The sequence below is a fragment of the Protomyctophum bolini genome (assembly GCF_963924005.1).
Source record: "Protomyctophum bolini genome assembly, chromosome: 13".
Taxonomy (NCBI): domain Eukaryota; kingdom Metazoa; phylum Chordata; class Actinopteri; order Myctophiformes; family Myctophidae; genus Protomyctophum; species Protomyctophum bolini.
The window spans coordinates 32,616,544-32,635,369 of NC_137874.1; the positions used below are offsets into that span (position 1 = coordinate 32,616,544).

Genomic DNA, 18,826 nt, shown 5'->3' on the forward strand with positions numbered 1-18,826 from the left:
TCTCTACTTTTACCAGTAAAAAAAATCACACCTGTGTGAAGTGAGGGGCCAATCACATCCTATGTCCAACTTGTAATGTTACAAACACTCAAAACTGGCCATTCATTATCATTGGCATTTAATGTTTGTGTAGGACAAAGTTTGTGTTCACACGCTCACTAAAAGCTGGACATGGGAGGGGCTAACAAAAAGGGAAAATATTATGGCATATGTTGCTGATAAATGGGTTCTCACCTTATTGTTGTTTTAACAACACAAAGAGTTAACAAAAAAAGGACCACTAGCTTTAAACACCATATACAAGTAATTAGATAGGGGACTTCTCAATGCAGTATGCATGTCTGCCATGCAGATAGTCTCTGACATAATCAATTTGACATCATACTGAACTCATTGGTTCTCAATAACCTCCATATTTGGTCAAGACCCAGGAGTGGGTGGGTTGGATATTATGAGTATATACACACAATTATTTTTATTTTCTTGTGCATGGACTAAGTGGTCAGATGGGGGCACGTTTCTCGGAACTAGTTCCCATCTATCGATATCAGGTAAGTAATTTCTAAAAGTTGTATAGGAAAAAAAAAATTATTTTGAGGGGTGCTAGCCTCTGCTATGCCCAGCTTCTGTGTGTCTGTGTGTACCACGGAATGTGATGATTTGCTTGGCTGAGCACGGAATGTGATGATGTATGATGATTTATAAGAGCTCCCCTCACTTTACACGGGTGTGATTTTTTTAAATATATATTTTCTACAATTTTACACACGTTATCATTTGAACTTATGTTTTATCTCCCGCGGCCCCTGCCCCGCGGCGCCTCCACCACGTTGCGGGGGCTCTTGATGGTCTCGTCCACGGACAGGATGAGGCAGGCGGCCTCGGACGCCGCCGTCAGCGCGTTGATGCGGACGATCGCCGGCTCCCAGACGCACGCCGCAAAGTTGTCGGCGATCTCGCCGCAGCTGACGTCCACGCCGTACCACGTGCCGCCGCCGCCCGCCTGGGCGTGCTTGGCGCGCAGCTCGTTGAGCACGTTGGTGGCGTCGAAGCCGGCGTTGTCGCACAGCTGCCGCGGGATGATCTCCAGGGCCTTGGCGTAGGCGCCGATCAGCAGCTGCTGCTTGCCCGGGATGGTGCGCGAGTGGTCCCGCAGGTACTTGGACAGCTCCATCTCGATGGCGCCGCCGCCCGCCACGATGGAGTCGTTCTTGATGGCGCGGCGCGCGATCATGATGGCGTCGTGCAGCGAGCGCTCCGTCTCCTCCATGAACTGCTGCGCGCCGCCCCGCAGGATGATGGTGCACGTCTTGGCGTTCGGGCAGCCCCGGAAGACGTTGTAGCGCTCGCCGCCCACCTGGACCTCCTCGAAGAGCTCGCACTGTCCCAGAACCTGGTCCGTCAGGACGCCCACCGACGTCTGGATGGCGCCGCCGCACGCCATCAGGGTCCTCTTGAGGTCATCGTCCTGGACACGGCCGGCGCAGAACATGTCCCTGTCGGCGAAGTACTGCGTGGCCACGTCGCCGATGGCCAGCTTGGACAGCACCACCTTGGCGCCGGAGGTGTGGATGCGCTCCAGCTTGTCGTACAGGATGTCCCACTCCGCCTCCACGATGGCCTGGTACTCGCCGACCGACTGGATGCGCACCTCTGCGTTCTCCCTCTCGGCCTTGAGCTCCAGCTCCACATTGAGCACAGCGATCTTGGGCTTCTCATAGTGCTTGGGCTGCATCTCGAAGCCAGCGTAGGAGAAGGTCTTCTTGAAGGCCACGCCATCCACCAGCTGGGAGTCCTCCAGGGCGCCGCCCTGGACCTTCTTGATGCCGATCATCTTCAGGGGCAGCAGCTCGTCCAGGGACAGGACAGCGTCCACCACCATCTTGGAGAAGAACTCCTTCTGGTTGGCGATGAGCTTGGAGTTCATGGCGGTGGCCGCGCACTTCTCCAGCAGCCGCCGCTGCTCCAGCCGGTCGTCCTTCTTGACCGTGACGGCGATCTCCTTGATCTTGGCGACGGCCAGGGCGGTGGCCGCGCGGTACGACTTGATGATGACCTGCGGGTGCAGGCCCTCCTCCAGGTACGACTTGGACTGCTTCAGCAGCTCGGCGGCGAGCAGGGTGACGGAGGTGGTGCCGTCGCCCACCTCGGCGTCCTGGGAGCGGGCGATGTCCACCAGGGTCTTGGCGGCCGGGTGCACCACCTCCAGCAGCTTCAGGATGGTGGCGCCGTCGTTGGAGATGGTGGCCACTCCCCGGTTGTCCACGATGAGCTTGTCGTAGCCTCGGGGCCCCAGGGTGGTCCGGACCGCCTCGGCGACCACCTGGCAGGCGTTGATGTTGCTGACAAGCTGGGGGATGCCCTGGGACGTGTCGGTCCCCTCCTTCAGCACGAGAACTGGCATGGACATGTTTGCAGGAAAGTGTGGGATTTCTCTATCAGCTTCGCGTAAATAGTCTAATTGCTCGGTGAAAGAACTGCACGTCTGTGTGTGTGTAGTATGGCATGTCATTGCACACACCATTAGCTATATTGGGGTAAGCGGGACAAACGTCATGCAAAGGTTAGACAGTCCGCAAAGCCGATTGGCCAACCTATCGGTCAGGGAAGCCGATGCCTTGAGTGGGGTTACGGGGGGTCCCCAGCTAAAGGATTTCATAATAATTATAGGAACCTAATAACTATGAAATCATCTAACTTTGAGATTGTACAAATGGAACCAAATGGACCCTTATGGGTCTGTAAATCTGAGAGTGTACAAATGGAACCAAATGGAACCTTGTGTGTCTGTAAGTAACTTTGAACGTGTACAAATGGAACCAAATGTGTGTACGCTCTCACTTTTACAGTGTAAATGGGAGTGTGGGGATTTTATACAATCAAAATAGTAATATAGTAGGCCTACTAATAATAGGGAGGGGGTCTGTGCGTTAATGCATCAAACTGGAAGTCCTTGAAATAAAAAATGTTAAGGATCACTGGTGTGAGTAATATTAATGTGTGTAAAAGTGTCATTATCAAAAGTTCTTAAACTACCAAAGGTAGAAAGGACTCATTATGCAGAATGTCCCATTTCACAAGTTTGCAAATGTATAAAAAACCTTTGCAATATTAGATAATGTATGTTTTGTAATACTAATCAAAATCCATAAAGTGACCAAAGTTGTCACACAATGTAGTGGAGTAAAAGTATAATACTTAAAAGTACTGGAAATTGGAAATACTTCATTAAAGTAAAAGCACCTCAAATTTGTAGTACAAATTTGTACAGTACAGTACTTGAGTAAAGTAATTGTCAAAAATAGCCCAAAAGGCAGTATAGTACTACAGGAACTGCTCCTATTAGCAAGACGGGACGACAGATATTTTGGAATTTGTATATAATACAGTATATACACTGATTTAGAAGGCATTTTGTAGAATGGACCTCAGAAGGCCATCTACCACACAAGCTGAATTCTGGTCAAAAAGACCTTTTTTTTCCTGTGATGTTATTGGCTACCGTCTGCAGACACTTTGACACCTCATTCCTCAGATCCATTGTCTGTAAAATTGAACAATGGGCTGTCTGGAGGTATGAAGTCCACTCCCGTGGGGGGAGGAAGGGAGGCTTGGGTCATTATGACCGAAAACAGATACGCAGGGATAGTATAAGTATGCCTCAGTTCATATTTAGAAAAGGTTTCAGATGAAAAGACAAACAAAAAAGAGATTATTTGAATCGAATATTTAGGAAATGTCATGTCAGGGGAACCTTCTGAGAGCTTCACAGGCAAAGATAAATCAACTTCAAAATCTCAAAATGGGTCAGAATGACCTCAAAGAAAATGGGTTGCACTACAAACAATGATGGTACGGTAAAATAAATAGCATAAACAGTGTTGGTACCGTGCTGTCACTTGACTAACGCAACATGTCCAAATCTTTGTCTTCTCCACTAGAGTTCTGAAACAAAACAAAAAAATATATACATACTAATGCGTCCTGAAGGGAAATATGTAATTGTGTGGAACCTGCACAGCTGCACTGCAAAACTCTTGACAACTCACTGAGCCTTCTAAATGAAATGAACGCTTTCTGCACATGGACCATTAGATTAAAAGTGCATGGGAGAGAGAGAGAGAGAGAGAGAGAGAGAGAGAGAGAAAGAAAGAAAGAAAGAAAGAAAGAAAGAAAGAAAGAAAGAAAGAAAGAAAGAAAGAAAGAAAGAAAGAAAGAAAGAAAGAAAGAAATCTCTCCCAAAGTTGTTTCAAGAGCATTCCAAGCATTCCAGTGCTTAATTGCAACGTTACCGTAGATACAGAACAGAAGATGAAGATAGCAATTTACTTGCAATCTAATTGTGGTTCTCTTCTCTCACTTCATCAATTCACGTCATAGAATCCTTGTATCTCCATAATTATGTTGTCTTATGCACTTAAATGCATTTCACCGTCAACAACACCGTCGCACTCGCACAGCGAGTTAATTTTCCGGCAGCGGCACCAGCCACGAGCTGGAAAAAGCACTCGCTGAGTCGCTGTCCCTCAAACTAGTGAAAATAGCTGATCGACAAAGCTCACAACGCACTCTGTCGCAGCTCACAACACACTGATGCAACATACTGTACTGTGAGCTTGTAGTTCTGCTATCCCCCCCCCCCCCCCCCTTTCTTAGATATGTGTTACTTTGAAGTAAAGGTGATTAACAAGAGCTTGTGACTAAATAATAACTACGTTGGATCCATTGGAACGCAGGTTATGTTTTCCATTTCCCGAAAAATGTCAGTTTTGGACATACAAGGTTTCCTCCCAACAGGGACGATAATAGTGTCTCTGTCTGTCTGTCTGTCTGTCTGTCTGTCTCTGGGTTTCTCTCTCTCTCTCTCTCTCTCTCATGATGGATGTCTCTCCTCCAGGGGGTCTCAGGGCTGATGGGATGCACATGACCTCTAACCCCTCTCCATCTCTCTCTGTCCGTCTGTCCTTCACTCACCCCTTCCCCAGTCATTCTCTCTCTCTCTCTCTCTCTCTCTCTCTTTTCAAAAGTGAGTTATTGCCTTTTATAAAACAGTTCCGAATGCCATCATGGACATTTTTGATTTGAACACATTGGTTCGAGGGCTCCATCGTGACTCTCACATATCCTTCATCTTCTAACAAAGGTATAGCAACTGATAATTATGTTTGTGAGGTGTGCTCATCAGAAAAGGTAGTGAACTCTTGACAACAAACACAGCTTTGTGTGTACCACATTTGAGATGATTTGATTGGCCAACTGTGTGTGTGTTTGAGTCGTGTGGTGTGGACAAAGTTGAGACGATTTGATTGGCTGAGCACGGAATGTTATGTATGATAATGTATGACGATAAGAGTGCCCGCCACACTTCACCCGAGTGTGATTTTTATATTGTGGTAAAGCTACTTTTACTAAAGTAAATATATCGGAGTACTTCTTCCAGCAGTGTGTGCAGCAGTGTTTTCTAGCGGGACACTCGGACTCATGGGCCTGCTCTATATAACCTGACAAAATCACAAATCACAGACACTCCCTGGCTTTGAGAATCCAATTGCTCCCACTCGCCAACGGGGACTTTGCTTGGCAAATAAGCTGACAAAGGCATTTCAGGTGCGACTTTGCCGGGGCAGATGGCAATTTACCAGAGTACTGAGAGTGTAATTGTCTCTGCCACTTCTTCTGTGGAGTTATAAACCTGAACTTTGCCTCTGTATTGTCACATCTCCTGGGAATTATTTTGAGGGGTACTCGGCTGTGTTAAGGTATGAATTAAAAGAGAGAGAGAGAGAGAGATCATAAAACTTTTTAAAAAAGAAGATAAATCCACACATATAGTGGGAGAAATAAAATAAAAAACAACATTCCATGAACGGCAAAAAGAATAAATAGAAAAATGAATAAAATAAATAAAGATGCAGTCAAACGAAGTGGTTGGGATACGGCTGAGTAGCTCTGTGGGCTGTCATCCCCTGTCAAAAACACATCCGCATCCTTCTTGTCCTCGCTCAGAGCGAGGTGCCGACAGAACGGATGCTTAAACCCATTTAGACCTGAGGACTTGATTCTACAAATGTCTTCTAAATCATGACAGTTTTCTGAAAAACCTATGTTTCTATGTCAGTGGTTCTCAATCTATTTCATCTCAAGGACCCCACAAAATTATCTGCATTTGGCTGCCGACCCCCATCTGAAAATATGTTGTTCCAGGGACCAGGGACAAGGGAACCCCCCCACCCCACAGAAGCAAAGATTTGAGTTAAAAACGATCGCTGTGACTGAATATATATACCGGTATTCAAAGATTTGCGCCAAATTTTCAAGATTTTTCAAAAATAGCAGATCTACAAGCTCGTACCGTGGCACAGAGTGCCACGCTACAAGCTCGTATGCTAAAGTATGTTTAAAACATCAAAAGGGGTTTCCGTCCCGAATGGGTTAAGCCCTCTTCATTACTCATTCACAGACATTATTCATAGCCGGCAGCCATATCATCTGCAGGCTGCAGCCAGCTAAAGCCTCCGCTCACAGCGGACAGCGAGGGTTTAAACACTGCATGCTGAAAACTTACAAAAGAACAAGCTACGCTTAAAGTTATTTATCCTCAACTTGGGAATAGATGTTCTATACCGTTTGAAAAGTTATTGGAGAGCCGGTGTTGGACAGAACCAGTTAGAACTTTCAACTAGAAAAGTGTGCTCCTTGGAGCACAGCTAGGTCTCCGCCAGGCTGGGTCGCCTACCCAGGACGGTCGCTGGGTGCAGCCATCAGGGCACGAGGAAGTTGCGGGTGGGGATTGAGTTTATATACGACAAACACACCGTACAGTAGTGGCAACTTTATGGGCAGGAGTGAAAACACTTTTGGAGGTGTGGCCACATATGCTACTGCATATGGTTGCTGTCGGGCGGAAAACTCATATCTCCATATTCTAACTTAAAAAAATAATAATTGAAGCCCTACTTGATCATACTACAGTATCTCACAAAAGCATCAAAAGTATCAGATCCAAGCGCTCCAAATGTGGTGCGAAGTGATGCGCTGTGAGCTTGTAGATCTTTGTTTCCTGAAAAAAAAGCTATATATAGGATATATGAGGTTTCCACCTGACAGAGAGTCACGATATGGTGTTTTATGTAAGTAAAGTAAATAGGCCCCGCTCGCAATGATTTGAAGGCAATTACATGCAAATGGTTTGGAGTGCCAAAACCCTGTTTGACAGTTGACACCTCACGGGTGGAGGATACAGTAAATCTGTTCTGACTTTGAAACGGTTGGCTACAGTATTTCCATGCAACACCTGCTGTGTGACACAATGTATAGGCTATTGATTAGATTAGAGTGGATCCCCCATAGATAAGAGTATGCACTGATGCATATTCCATATTCCTCAATTCAATAACATTCAATAAATAAATAAAAAGCGCCCAGGTGGAACAAATTCCGCATGTGTAACTGCTTATCGATTAAAAATAATAACTGCAATTTCCAATTTCCACTTGAATCGTAATCAGGGTCCACTTGTTTCTTGATTACTGCTTCAGTGCATGGATCAGCACCAGCCATTCATAACTGAGTGCGTTTTAAAATGTATGGTAATGCTGAAAGAACATCCATCAGCACTTATAATCAGTGACTTTCTTACTGTATTTACCCTGAATATAGATTCCCAGAGCGCCAAATGTTCTTTCAGAGCAGTGCCCTGCATTGGAATTGTACACTTCAAACAAATAAATCAGTTTTATAGCATTTTATAGCAACCACACAAACTCCCAGTGCACATTTTCTCCGTGTACAGTATCTCGCCATCCCTGCTAGATATGATGCTGTGACGTTAATGTCTGCTGTCCCCCCCCCCCCCCCCCCCCCCGTTCAAATGCTCCACAACAATGTCTTATTGCCCAATTTGAGAGTTCTGTGTCCACACGTGGCATTGAAGCTCTTCCGATTGTAAACAGTAGAAAACTCTCCAAACATCCATTTTGTCAAGGAGATGTCGAGGACAACGCAGGCAGCATTACCACCTTTATCTACATGCAGGCCTTCCTGGGTTTATGAACCCATACCTAGAGCAGTGGTTCTCACACTTTTTCGCATTAACACATTTAAAGCCAGGCTGTTCTTCGGGCGCCCTTTTACCCGTGCCAGGCAAAAACTATACAAAACCCAGAGACCCAAAGAGGAAGCGGCTCATGAACCGGAAGTATTAGCCCGACGTTGTTTCCGTCACTCCATCTGACCCTTCACTAGCATGAAAAACGTGAATACTCCGAGTCTCGCACAATTTTGTTATTGAGCTCCTAACATCGTGCCTCACCTCATCGAAAGGCCTCAACGGTCTCCGCCATTACAGGGGTCTATGGGCGCCGCCATGTTGGTACAAATGACATTGTGCATTGACACTGTGTCTTCTTGTTTTACAAATCCCTTTGTTTCTTTCTTTATTCATTATACTCTTAAAACTATGCTTTTGAAACTGCAAAACATTGGGTGCTTGTACTAAGAATAATTTCAAAGACTCTTTCAAAGACACCTGTGAAGTTGTGATGCGACAATAAACTTTAAGTTGAAGTAATGGATTGTTCTATTTTTTTTGCCAATCTGTAATAACTTTAATTCAGGGGAATGAAACGCTGGAGGCTTTTACAGAGAGGCAGGTTGTTTTTCTGTGGTTAGAGAGACTGATTCAATGCCTTGTTTGTTGTTGTACTTTTTCTAATAAATAATGCAGCATCCCCATGTCCCAGACTGCAGCAGTACATTTAGGCCAACCACGGAATTAAATAAACAATAACATACAAATAGATTAAAAGCAGAATAAAAATATAGATTTGTCACTATCTATAGGCTATTAGATAAAAATCATATTTTAAAACAATCAACATTACAATTATACCCTTGTCCGTGTTGCCAATTGTAGATATCCAGAATGTTGATTCTAGATATCCAGAATGCAGTTACAGATATCTGGAACTAAAAGCCCCATACACATGCATGGGAAACGTGATGTCATTCCTCCTAGGAAGAATGAGGTTATGGATATCAGAAATGACAGTTGTTGATAGGAGGAATGTCATTGTAGATATCTGAAACGTTAATTGTTTCTAGGAAGAACTGAATTCTAGATATCTTTATTATTACTAGTGAGAATGCAGTTTTGACAAGGAGAAACGTGGTTTTGGATATGTAAAACATATATTACAGATAGGAGCGTGGTTCGATTAAAAGTTAAAATGGCTTGCCATAAAAGTCATATTTGGATAGGAAGCATGTCATTGTGGATATCTGAAACGTTAGTTTTTACTAGGAAGAACTGAAGTATAGATATCTGGAATACATATCCAGTCTAGCTACAGTATTAAATGTTAAAACGGCTTGTCATAGTCTCATGCCTTTTCTCCTTGTCTAGCTTTCAACATAACAAGGTCACTCTGGCCTAAACTCTCACACATTAGTGATAGATATTGTTGGCTGCCTGCTCCATGAACAACACTCTGCCTGTGTCACGGTGTGAACCCAAATGTAGGCAACAAGTTTAATAGCGATCAAAACCAGGGGAAAAGGCTTACATCGAAGTACAGCAAGCAGAGGTCAAAACCAGGAAAGCAGTCCAAAACAGGCAAACAAATCCAAGGGGGCAGCAGACTATCAGTCCAAAAACAGGCAGAAGGTCAATATCCAAACTAGGAAATAATCTAGGAACACTAGGAAAACTCTAAGAAAATACTGAGAACAGGAATACACACATGTAACAATGGTTATCTTCTAGCAAGGAATGAGGCAGAATGAGTCCAGTTTTGTAGGTGGTGGCTTGATTGCGGAAGTAGGCACAGGTGTGTAATGAGTGTGGTGGAATAGAATGTGGGAGTGGCCAGCATGGAGACGCCAGCCTGTATGATACATTTATTCTTAGACATTCTGACATAGGCAATTACTTTAATATCTGGCAATAAATCTATGAATTGAGCTTTTATAAAATGTACAGTATGTTCATGTATTTTCGAAATACGTATTTGTATCTCAAATACATTTCCCAGACACGTATTTTGTATATTGAATTATTTGTGGGTATTTGTCATTTGTATCAACATACTTGCTGATGTATTTTTGCCCATCTCATCACCCATTTGTGTCTGTTATTTCTGTTCATCATTTCACAATTCATTACAATATACTTTCCTGAGCAAATGAAGCCATACCATTATACAGTTCAACACATCTTGCAACATAAGATTTAGAGATGATGTTCTGAAACCCTATCAGAAAGGTTTTCATATTGTTGTCTGACAGAAAACTCTTATCTGCATATTTTAACATTTTTCTATTTATTTTCTTTTTTTTATACTGTAAGTTAACGCCCTACTTGATCATACGACAGCATCACACACAAGCATAAAAAATAGCACATCCACAAGTGACGTGTTTCGAGCAACATTTTGGGACATTTGAGGTTTCCACCCGACAGATGGAGACAATATGATATTTATTTCTGACATATTTTCGTCCATTTTCATTGATTTGCCTCCTGCACTAATTTCCTGAGGTGACAAATCCGCGTCCTTCAGCCCCAAAAGCACCTCTTTGTCCCATGAACCACTTAGCTAAATCAACAAAGAACCATCGATTGGGAGGGGAGGATTGGGGACTTTCATAATTACATTTGTTTTCTCCTTTAGTTCATGGGTCTTCAACAAGGGGTCCGGGACCCCTAAGTGGTCCTCATGAGCCTCTGACTTGCTTTATATAACCACATGCACCCATCCCTGTACTGAGGAGAACTTTAGCCAAAATAGCAGATCTACAAGCACACAACACCTTGCACGGTGGAAATTTTGACAATGAGGTTTGGTGTAGAGGGGGAAAAAGTGCAGACGAAGTACAGAGCCAGGGCTCAAGTTTACTTAGTTAGAATTGAGTTTAAGTGGTTAAATGTCTGAAATGTATTAAATATAATAGAAATATATCAAAACCCCCCCAAAACAAAAATGTACACAACACAGATGTTGTCAAAAACGTCTGAAGCTATCTATGAAATCTATGAAAAAGTGTCATCTTTTATACAATAGTGAGCCAGTGAGGTCTCTGCTTCATCTCTAGCTCAGCTAAGGGGTAGCTTGGCCTGAAAAACGTTGAAGACCCCTGCTTTAGTTAATTCCAAGAAACAGTGGATTTGTGAAAGACTATATAGACATTACTCTTCTGACAACCATGACTAGAAGAATCAGAAGACTCCCTCGGTCACTGTCAGAGTCAAATAAATCATCTAAATCACTTTCATGCACCTTTGCCTTTTTCCTTTAACGGCCTTTTCTTTGCGTTTGGCCTTTTGACTCTTTGTTTTCTCTCTCTTTGGCAGTTTGAAAACAGTTTCATCATCCCCTATACTCTCTTCGCCCCATCAGTTATTAACTCATCAACATTCATTTATTCCTGCTCTCCTTCTCCTGGAGTGGCCTGACTTGGCTCAACAATTTAGCTGCTTTTCAATCAGGCGTCAGAAGATGGCATGAATCTACTACTGCAGCAATGGAAGTTATATAATAGCTGACTGATATGGATAGGAAACAGCACTGCATCTCCCTTTTCATTGACATTTTAAAAACATTTGAACACCATTGGTCACAACAGAGTTAAAATATTTGCCACAATTGCACATTTACAAGCTTGTCGATCGGCTATTTTTGTCGAGGTGCATGATGGGGGTAAAAAACTGGTAAAAGTGCCATTTTAACACAAGGCCATGCAGTTCTCTAAGTCTACGGGAGCTTAAGTGGTTAAGCTTGCACAGGCTGAGTCACTGTTATCTGTTCATTTATAAGGTCACTTTGAGACAAGCTCCCATCATATTTATGCACATTCATTATCCTGCAGGTACAATAACAATTATCTGCTATGTTCTCAGCGTCCCGCTGACCGCACGCCAAGGTCTCTGACCCAGTCCCTTCCACCTGGAATGAGCTGAGAACAACGATGAAACTGGCATCATTAACGTCACGGAGGAAATTAAAACTATAAACAGAGACGTCATTCCAAATAAAATAGGGAACTTGTAGACTAGATACACTATTTTCACTTTCTCAAAAGGCCTTGTAGATGACTATTTTCACTTTCTCAAAAGGCCTTGTAGATGACTATTTTCACTTTCTCAAAATGCCTTGTAGATGACTATTTTCACTTTCTCAAAATGCCTTGTAGATGACTATTTTCACTTTCTCAAAATGCCTTGTAGATGACTATTTTCACTTTCTCAAAATGCCTTGTAGATGACTATTTTCACTTTCTCAAAATGCCTTGTAGATGACTATTTTCACTTTCTCAAAATGCCTTGTAGATGACTATTTTCACTTTCTCAAAATGCCTTGTAGATGACTATTTTCACTTTCTCAAAATGCCTTGTAGATGACTATTTTCACTTTCTCAAAATGCCTTGTAGATGACTATTTTCACTTTCTCAAAATGACTTGTAGATGACTATTTTCACTTTCTCAAAATGCCTTGTAGATGACTATTTTCACTTTCTCAAAATGACTTGTAGATGACTATTTTCACTTTCTCAAAATGACTTGTAGATGACTATTTTCACTTTCTCAAAATGACTTGTAGATGACTATTTTCACTTTCTCAAAATGCCTTGTAGATGACTATTTTCACTTTCTCAAAATGCCTTGTAGATGACTATTTTCACTTTCTCAAAATGCCTTGTAGATGACTATTTTCACTTTCTCAAAATGCCTTGTAGATGACTATTTTCACTTTCTCAAAATGCCTTGTAGATGACTATTTTCACTTTCTCAAAATGACTTGTAGATGACTATTTTCACTTTCTCAAAATGCCTTGTAGATGACTATTTTCACTTTCTCAAAATGACTTGTAGATGACTATTTTCACTTTCTCAAAATGACTTGTAGATGACTATTTTCACTTTCTGAAAATGCCTATAATATAATGGCATGCCCAAAATAGGGATTCCAGGTTGGAAGGGCTTACCGAAAGTATGGTTGCAGAGAAGAACACACATGATGAATTGAATTGAAAACATGCCGCAGGTTTTCTTGGGATTAAATCCTTAGCAGAACTTGTATTGAACCGTAATTGCCAAACTTTTAATAAAATATTCAATCAAGCATAGAGGAAGCACCATACTGTAGGAAGCACCATAGAAAACAGGGAAACCCCATAGGAAGAACAATGTGAAACAGGGAAACAATGTAAAACAGGGAAACACTATATGAAGAACAATGTAAAACAGGGAAACACCATATGAAGAACAATGTAAAACAGGGAAACACTATATGAAGAACAATGTAAAACAGGGAAACACTATATGAAGAACAATGTAAAACAGGGAAACACCATATGAAGAACAATGTAAAACAGGGAAACACCATATGAAGAACAATGTAAAACAGGGAAACACTATATGAAGAACAATGTAAAACAGGGAAACACCATATGAAGAACAATGTAAAACAGGGAAACACCATATGAAGAACAATGTAAAACAGGGAAACACCATATGAAGAACAATGTAAAACAGGGAAACACTATATGAAGAACAATGTAAAACAGGGAAACACCATATGAAGAACAATGTAAAACAGGGAAACACCATATGAAGAACAATGTAAAACAGGGAAACACCATATGAAGAACAATGTAAAACAGGGAAACACTATATGAAGAACAATGTAAAACAGGGAAACACCATATGAAGAACAATGTAAAACAGGGAAACACCATATGAAGAACAATGTAAAACAGGGAAACACCATATGAAGAACAATGTAAAACAGGGAAACACCATATGAAGAACAATGTAAAACAGGGAAACACTATATGAAGAACAATGTAAAACAGGGAAACACCATATGAAGAACAATGTAAAACAGGGAAACACCATATGAAGAACAATGTAAAACAGGGAAACACCATATGAAGAACAATGTAAAACAGGGAAACACTATATGAAGAACAATGTAAAACAGGGAAACACCATATGAAGAACAATGTAAAACAGGGAAACACCATATGAAGAACAATGTAAAACAGGGAAACACCATATGAAGAACAATGTAAAACAGGGAAACACCATATGAAGAACAATGTAAAACAGGGAAACACCATATGAAGAACAATGTAAAACAGGGAAACACCATATGAAGAACAATGTAAAACAGGGAAACACCATATGAAGAACAATGTAAAACAGGGAAACACCATATGAAGCACAGGGAAGTTGCAGCTTAAACCTCGTATCTCGTAGCTCTATCAAGCGAAAGTAGAGAGCTGATCTAAATGCTCAGAACAATTTTCACTATTTCAGAAGGTTTTCGTTCCTTTAGCTGAAAAGTTACACTTCAAGGTTTCCCCCCCGACAGCAATGTATTATGCACTTGCACAGTCTTGTGTGGGGCCTATAATTGTTAGCTTTCTCCATCAAATCACAGCCCAATCTAGTGGATCACAGGATGAACCCTAGGCTCTGGGTGTGTGATCCTGTCAGAACAATATCCAACCACCTCTGTGTCGTGACTCGTAAGTCGTGACTCAACTCACGTTGAAAAACATAGTGTGGTGTGGCGGATTGCAAGTACACTCAATCACTCACAAGTACAATTCTTAGATATATTTTGGTAGGCCTACTAAATACTTCTACTCCACTACATCTCAGAGGCAAATATTGTTCTTTTTTCAACTCCGGTACAGTTATTTGACAGCTTTAGTTGCTTTTACGTTGCGTTTGCTGTAGATTATGATTAAAGCAAATTGATTGAAACCTTTATTTATTCTGGAAAAGAGCATTGAGGTTCCCCCTCATTTGCAATGCTGACGAGATCACATAAAAACAATTGACAGATATAAAACACAAAACAAATCTACAAGTAAGGCATAAAGATATAACACACATACTACAGATATAACAAATACTATATTACATTTGTTTTGGATATTCTGCATCACCACATGTTGTGAGCTTGTAGACCAGATAGATAGATAAAATTAATATATTTAAAGTGAAAGTTACCCATATGGCATTTGTTAAAACTTGAACATGTGCTTGCGTGCGTGCATGCGTGCTTTTGTGTGCGATTCTATTTGAAAACTTTTAGCTTCATAGATAACAAAGTTCAGTATAACACCAGTTAAAAAACTTAAAAAAACGACACACCTTTGCGTGCTGTGTGTGTGCGAGTGCGTGTGTGACAGTTACTAAACAGATGGAGAAAATATGTAATACAGGTAGGCTAGTAGCCTATGTGTTTTACAGGAGGCATGAATGGGGAAATCTAGGGAATGGAATAACATCTTTTATGTTGTCCACCCCTAAGATGCACTGCAGGTATCGCTCAAATCCCATCCCGAATCCACCGTGAGGGACAGAGCCAAAGCGCCTCAGGTCCAGATACCATCCATATGTGTCTTCTAGTCCACCGTGTGCCAGCCTGGCTCTAAGCACATCCAGCCTCTCCTCCCTCAGGCTGCCCCCACAAAGCTCCCCTACGCCTGGAACCAGAAGGTCCACAGCAGCAGCTGTATGCTGGGGATGATCCTGGTTGTCTCTTGCATAAAAGGGCTTCAGCTCATACGGGTAATCAGTGACAAACAGTGGCCTATCGCCACAGTGTTTCACCAGATACTTTTCATGTTCCGTTTGAAGGTCACAGCCCCAATCTGTTTTGAAGGTAAATGACTCAGAGCTTCGTTTCAGGACATCTATTGCCTCGGTGTAGGAAATCACATTGAATTTCTTGGTCAACATGGCATCCACGTTTCGCCCATGTCCGACGGCTATGTGCTTGTGAAATAAATCCACGTCCTCCGCACAGCGAGTCAAGACGTGTTCCGTGGCTGACTTGAACATTTCCTCCATGACGGTGGTGAGATCCTCCAAGGAACGTGTGAAGGAGAGCTCCGCCTCCACCATATAGAACTCAGCCAGGTGGTGTCTGCTTTGGGAGTTCTCGGCGCGGAACGTCGGCCCAAATGTGTATACTCCAGTAAAAGCCCCTGACATCACCTCCAGATGCAACTGTCCAGACACGGTCAGAAAGGCTGGGACGGAGAAGAAGTGGCCATCTCTCTCCTCTCCCTCCTCCGTGACGTGGCCAGGGGGCGCAACTCCAAAAAGCTCCCCTGCCCCTTCACAGTCGTTTGATGTGATCACCGGAGTGTGTATTTGCACAAAGCCATTTTCCCTGAAATAGGACTGAATGGCCGCAGTGGCTTCACTTCTTATTCTCAGCAAAGCACTGAAGACATTTGTTCTACATCTCAGATGAGGAAACTGGCGAATATACTCGAGACCATGTCTTTCTTTGATTTTGAAGGGGAATTGCAGAGGGCTACACTGCCCCACCACTCGAACGTGATCTGCTTGAAGCTCGACCGACTGCTTTCGGCTTGGACTTCTGACGAGGCTGCCAGTGACGTCCACGGCACACCCAAAGGTGAGCAGCGCGCCATTCAGCTCAGGACCGGCAACGACCTGTAACGGCTGCACGGTGCTCCCGTCGGTCACGTGAAGGAAGAGGTTTTCCTTTTGCGTCCGGGCGGACCGAACCCAGCCTTGCACTTTGACCTGTGTTCCCACCAGTTCTGTCCCCGAAAGTGCTTCGGCGACCCTGATCTTTCTCGGCGACGTCGTCTTACAGTAATGCCGAATGACACCACACGGTGGCACGTTAGGTGCACGAACGCACATTTTAACTAAACGTGACAACATTGTATCTGAAGAAGCTGCTCAACAGACTACTTGTTTTCTTCCAAATATCAATACAATGTATTATACTCTTCTTTCTGTTCTCATTGTAGCTCTCGTACCCGTTGTTGTGCTTGTCAGAAGTTCGTTTAGGTCCAACACGATTGCAGACATTGACATTCAGTGATGTCATTCATTCTCCCATTTGGGAGAATGAATGTGTACTATCCATGAATGTGTCAGTCTATGATGTCAGACCCATACGCACTCCATATTCGGACATAATGGTCGGACATAATGGTCGACCTCCATATATGATCATGAATCGATGATGATGGGCACGGTTTAGTTTGGTTCTGATGTAATGCTGACAAACAGCCAGCATGACGAGGGCGAAGTGTCCGTGGGATGCCAGACACCAGTTTGTACATATTTATTTTTTCAGTGAGTACCTACGTGATATTAGACTGAACTAGAACTGCACTCTGTCGAGTGCCTACTTGCTTGTTGCACACAAGTAGGCCATAAATGGCCTACTAATGCGCAAGCAGAGTGCGCAAGTACTGTCGACCGCTACAAACTGTCAAATCTCAGCTTCTCTGTGAAAGAACATTTGAAATATTGAATTATTAGGTTTAGCTATTTGCTACGTACCTAGTTTTTGGAGGTAAAAAAGTAGTATTGTTAAGTATGGTAAGAGACGGCTTTCGATGGTGACGTATATGTTGATCGGTGTCGGGTGGATTAAAGGAAATGCCTCTATGTATATGTATTTTGTACATGATTAGCGGTATACTGTGGTTACTTTGCGTATGCCCCGTTTGATGCGTATGATGATGATGATGATGATCATGATGATATTTTCGTTTCTGGCTGACTTTCACATGCCCATCCCTTATGGGATTATCCAGACACAATTTACAATACATTATATTTCCTGTGCCAACACACTGACACCAAATGCACACTGACAAAGGGTCACCAATACTATAGTGTTTGTAGCATTGTGAGCTTGTAGATCTGTTATTTTCAAAATATTTAAATACACACACACACACACACAGTTATAATTACACTACTGCAATCTTCGTCCCTACTCTCACCTATAGTCATGAAGTGTGGGTCATGACCATAGATAGACTGTAAAAAATATGGACAAAGCGTTCTCCGGGTCTAACATGAACGTAAAATGAAGCCTGTCAGTCCTTGTATTGTAAGTCGCCATCTTTCTAGATCCGTTTTGGCCCAGCTGGCCATTGGCTGGCCCAGACAACGAGGCGGGACTTCCCCCCTTCTTCTCCGTTGGTTTTTATTTTGACTCGAGTGGGAGGGGCATCCCGATCATAGACTGTAACGGTAGCCACGCCCCTCAGAACATACGCGACTTTATGGTCATTTTTTTAATACATGGGACCATCATTTTCCAAAAAGAATATTATTACATTAGAAATGAGACTTTAAACTAGTGACTGGAAGCAGAAAGTATTCATGACCATGTTTATTAAGGTAATACAGTCTAGGTGAAGTTGGGACCAAATACATGGACTTCTATGGGGCTATGGGTTTTTCTGGGTCCAATGACAGAACCACAACAGGCCATTATATGAACTTTCAGGAAATCCCAATTTCCTCAGTGGCTTCACAAAATATCTGTCTGTCTGACTGCCCCCCTGGTCATGACCGAAAGAATAAGGTCGCGAATACAAGTGGCCGAAATGAGTTTTCTCCGACGGGTGGCTGGCATCTCCCTTAGAGATAATAGTCCTGTGACGAACAGCTAAGTGCTTTAGTTTTCGAGATACCCCTACCGGAGGTAAAACCAGACACAACATAGTTTTTCCTCATCTCTAAGGCCACCCACACATGAAATGGAAAAAATATTTTACTGCAAAAGTGGGGAAATTGATATATATTGTTATACACCCTAAACTAAAAATAAAGCCTGTCCGTCTGGGGGTTGAGGCACTTAAAGTCATGTAGATTCACAATGGAAGCTCTGAGAGGTTCAAAACTTGGCATACCTGAAGCCAGGACATACCTCTACATTCTAGAAAAGACTGAATGTCAATATGAGATAGTCATTTGAACACATACCTACAGTAGGCGGAATTGTACATCTATGTAGAATGTCT

General features: G+C 42.7%; 2 protein-coding genes across 2 annotated transcripts; both read right to left on the reverse strand.

Moving 5' to 3' along the window:
• Positions 1-790: 790 nt before the first annotated feature.
• On the reverse strand, positions 791-2,410 carry LOC308327626 (T-complex protein 1 subunit eta-like; the record flags this gene model as incomplete). The annotated part of the gene is made up of 1 exon (XM_080781148.1): positions 791-2,410. The coding sequence occupies one exon, from the start codon at positions 2,408-2,410 to the stop codon at positions 791-793; it is 1,620 nt and encodes a 539-aa protein (XP_080637274.1).
• A 12,847-nt stretch (positions 2,411-15,257) lies between these two features.
• LOC308327627 (asparaginyl-tRNA synthetase-like) lies at positions 15,258-16,697 on the reverse strand (the record flags this gene model as incomplete). Its single annotated transcript, XM_080781149.1, has 1 exon — positions 15,258-16,697. One exon carries the CDS (start codon positions 16,695-16,697, stop codon positions 15,258-15,260), a length of 1,440 nt encoding a protein of 479 aa, XP_080637275.1.
• Between the last annotated feature and the right edge of the window lie 2,129 nt (positions 16,698-18,826).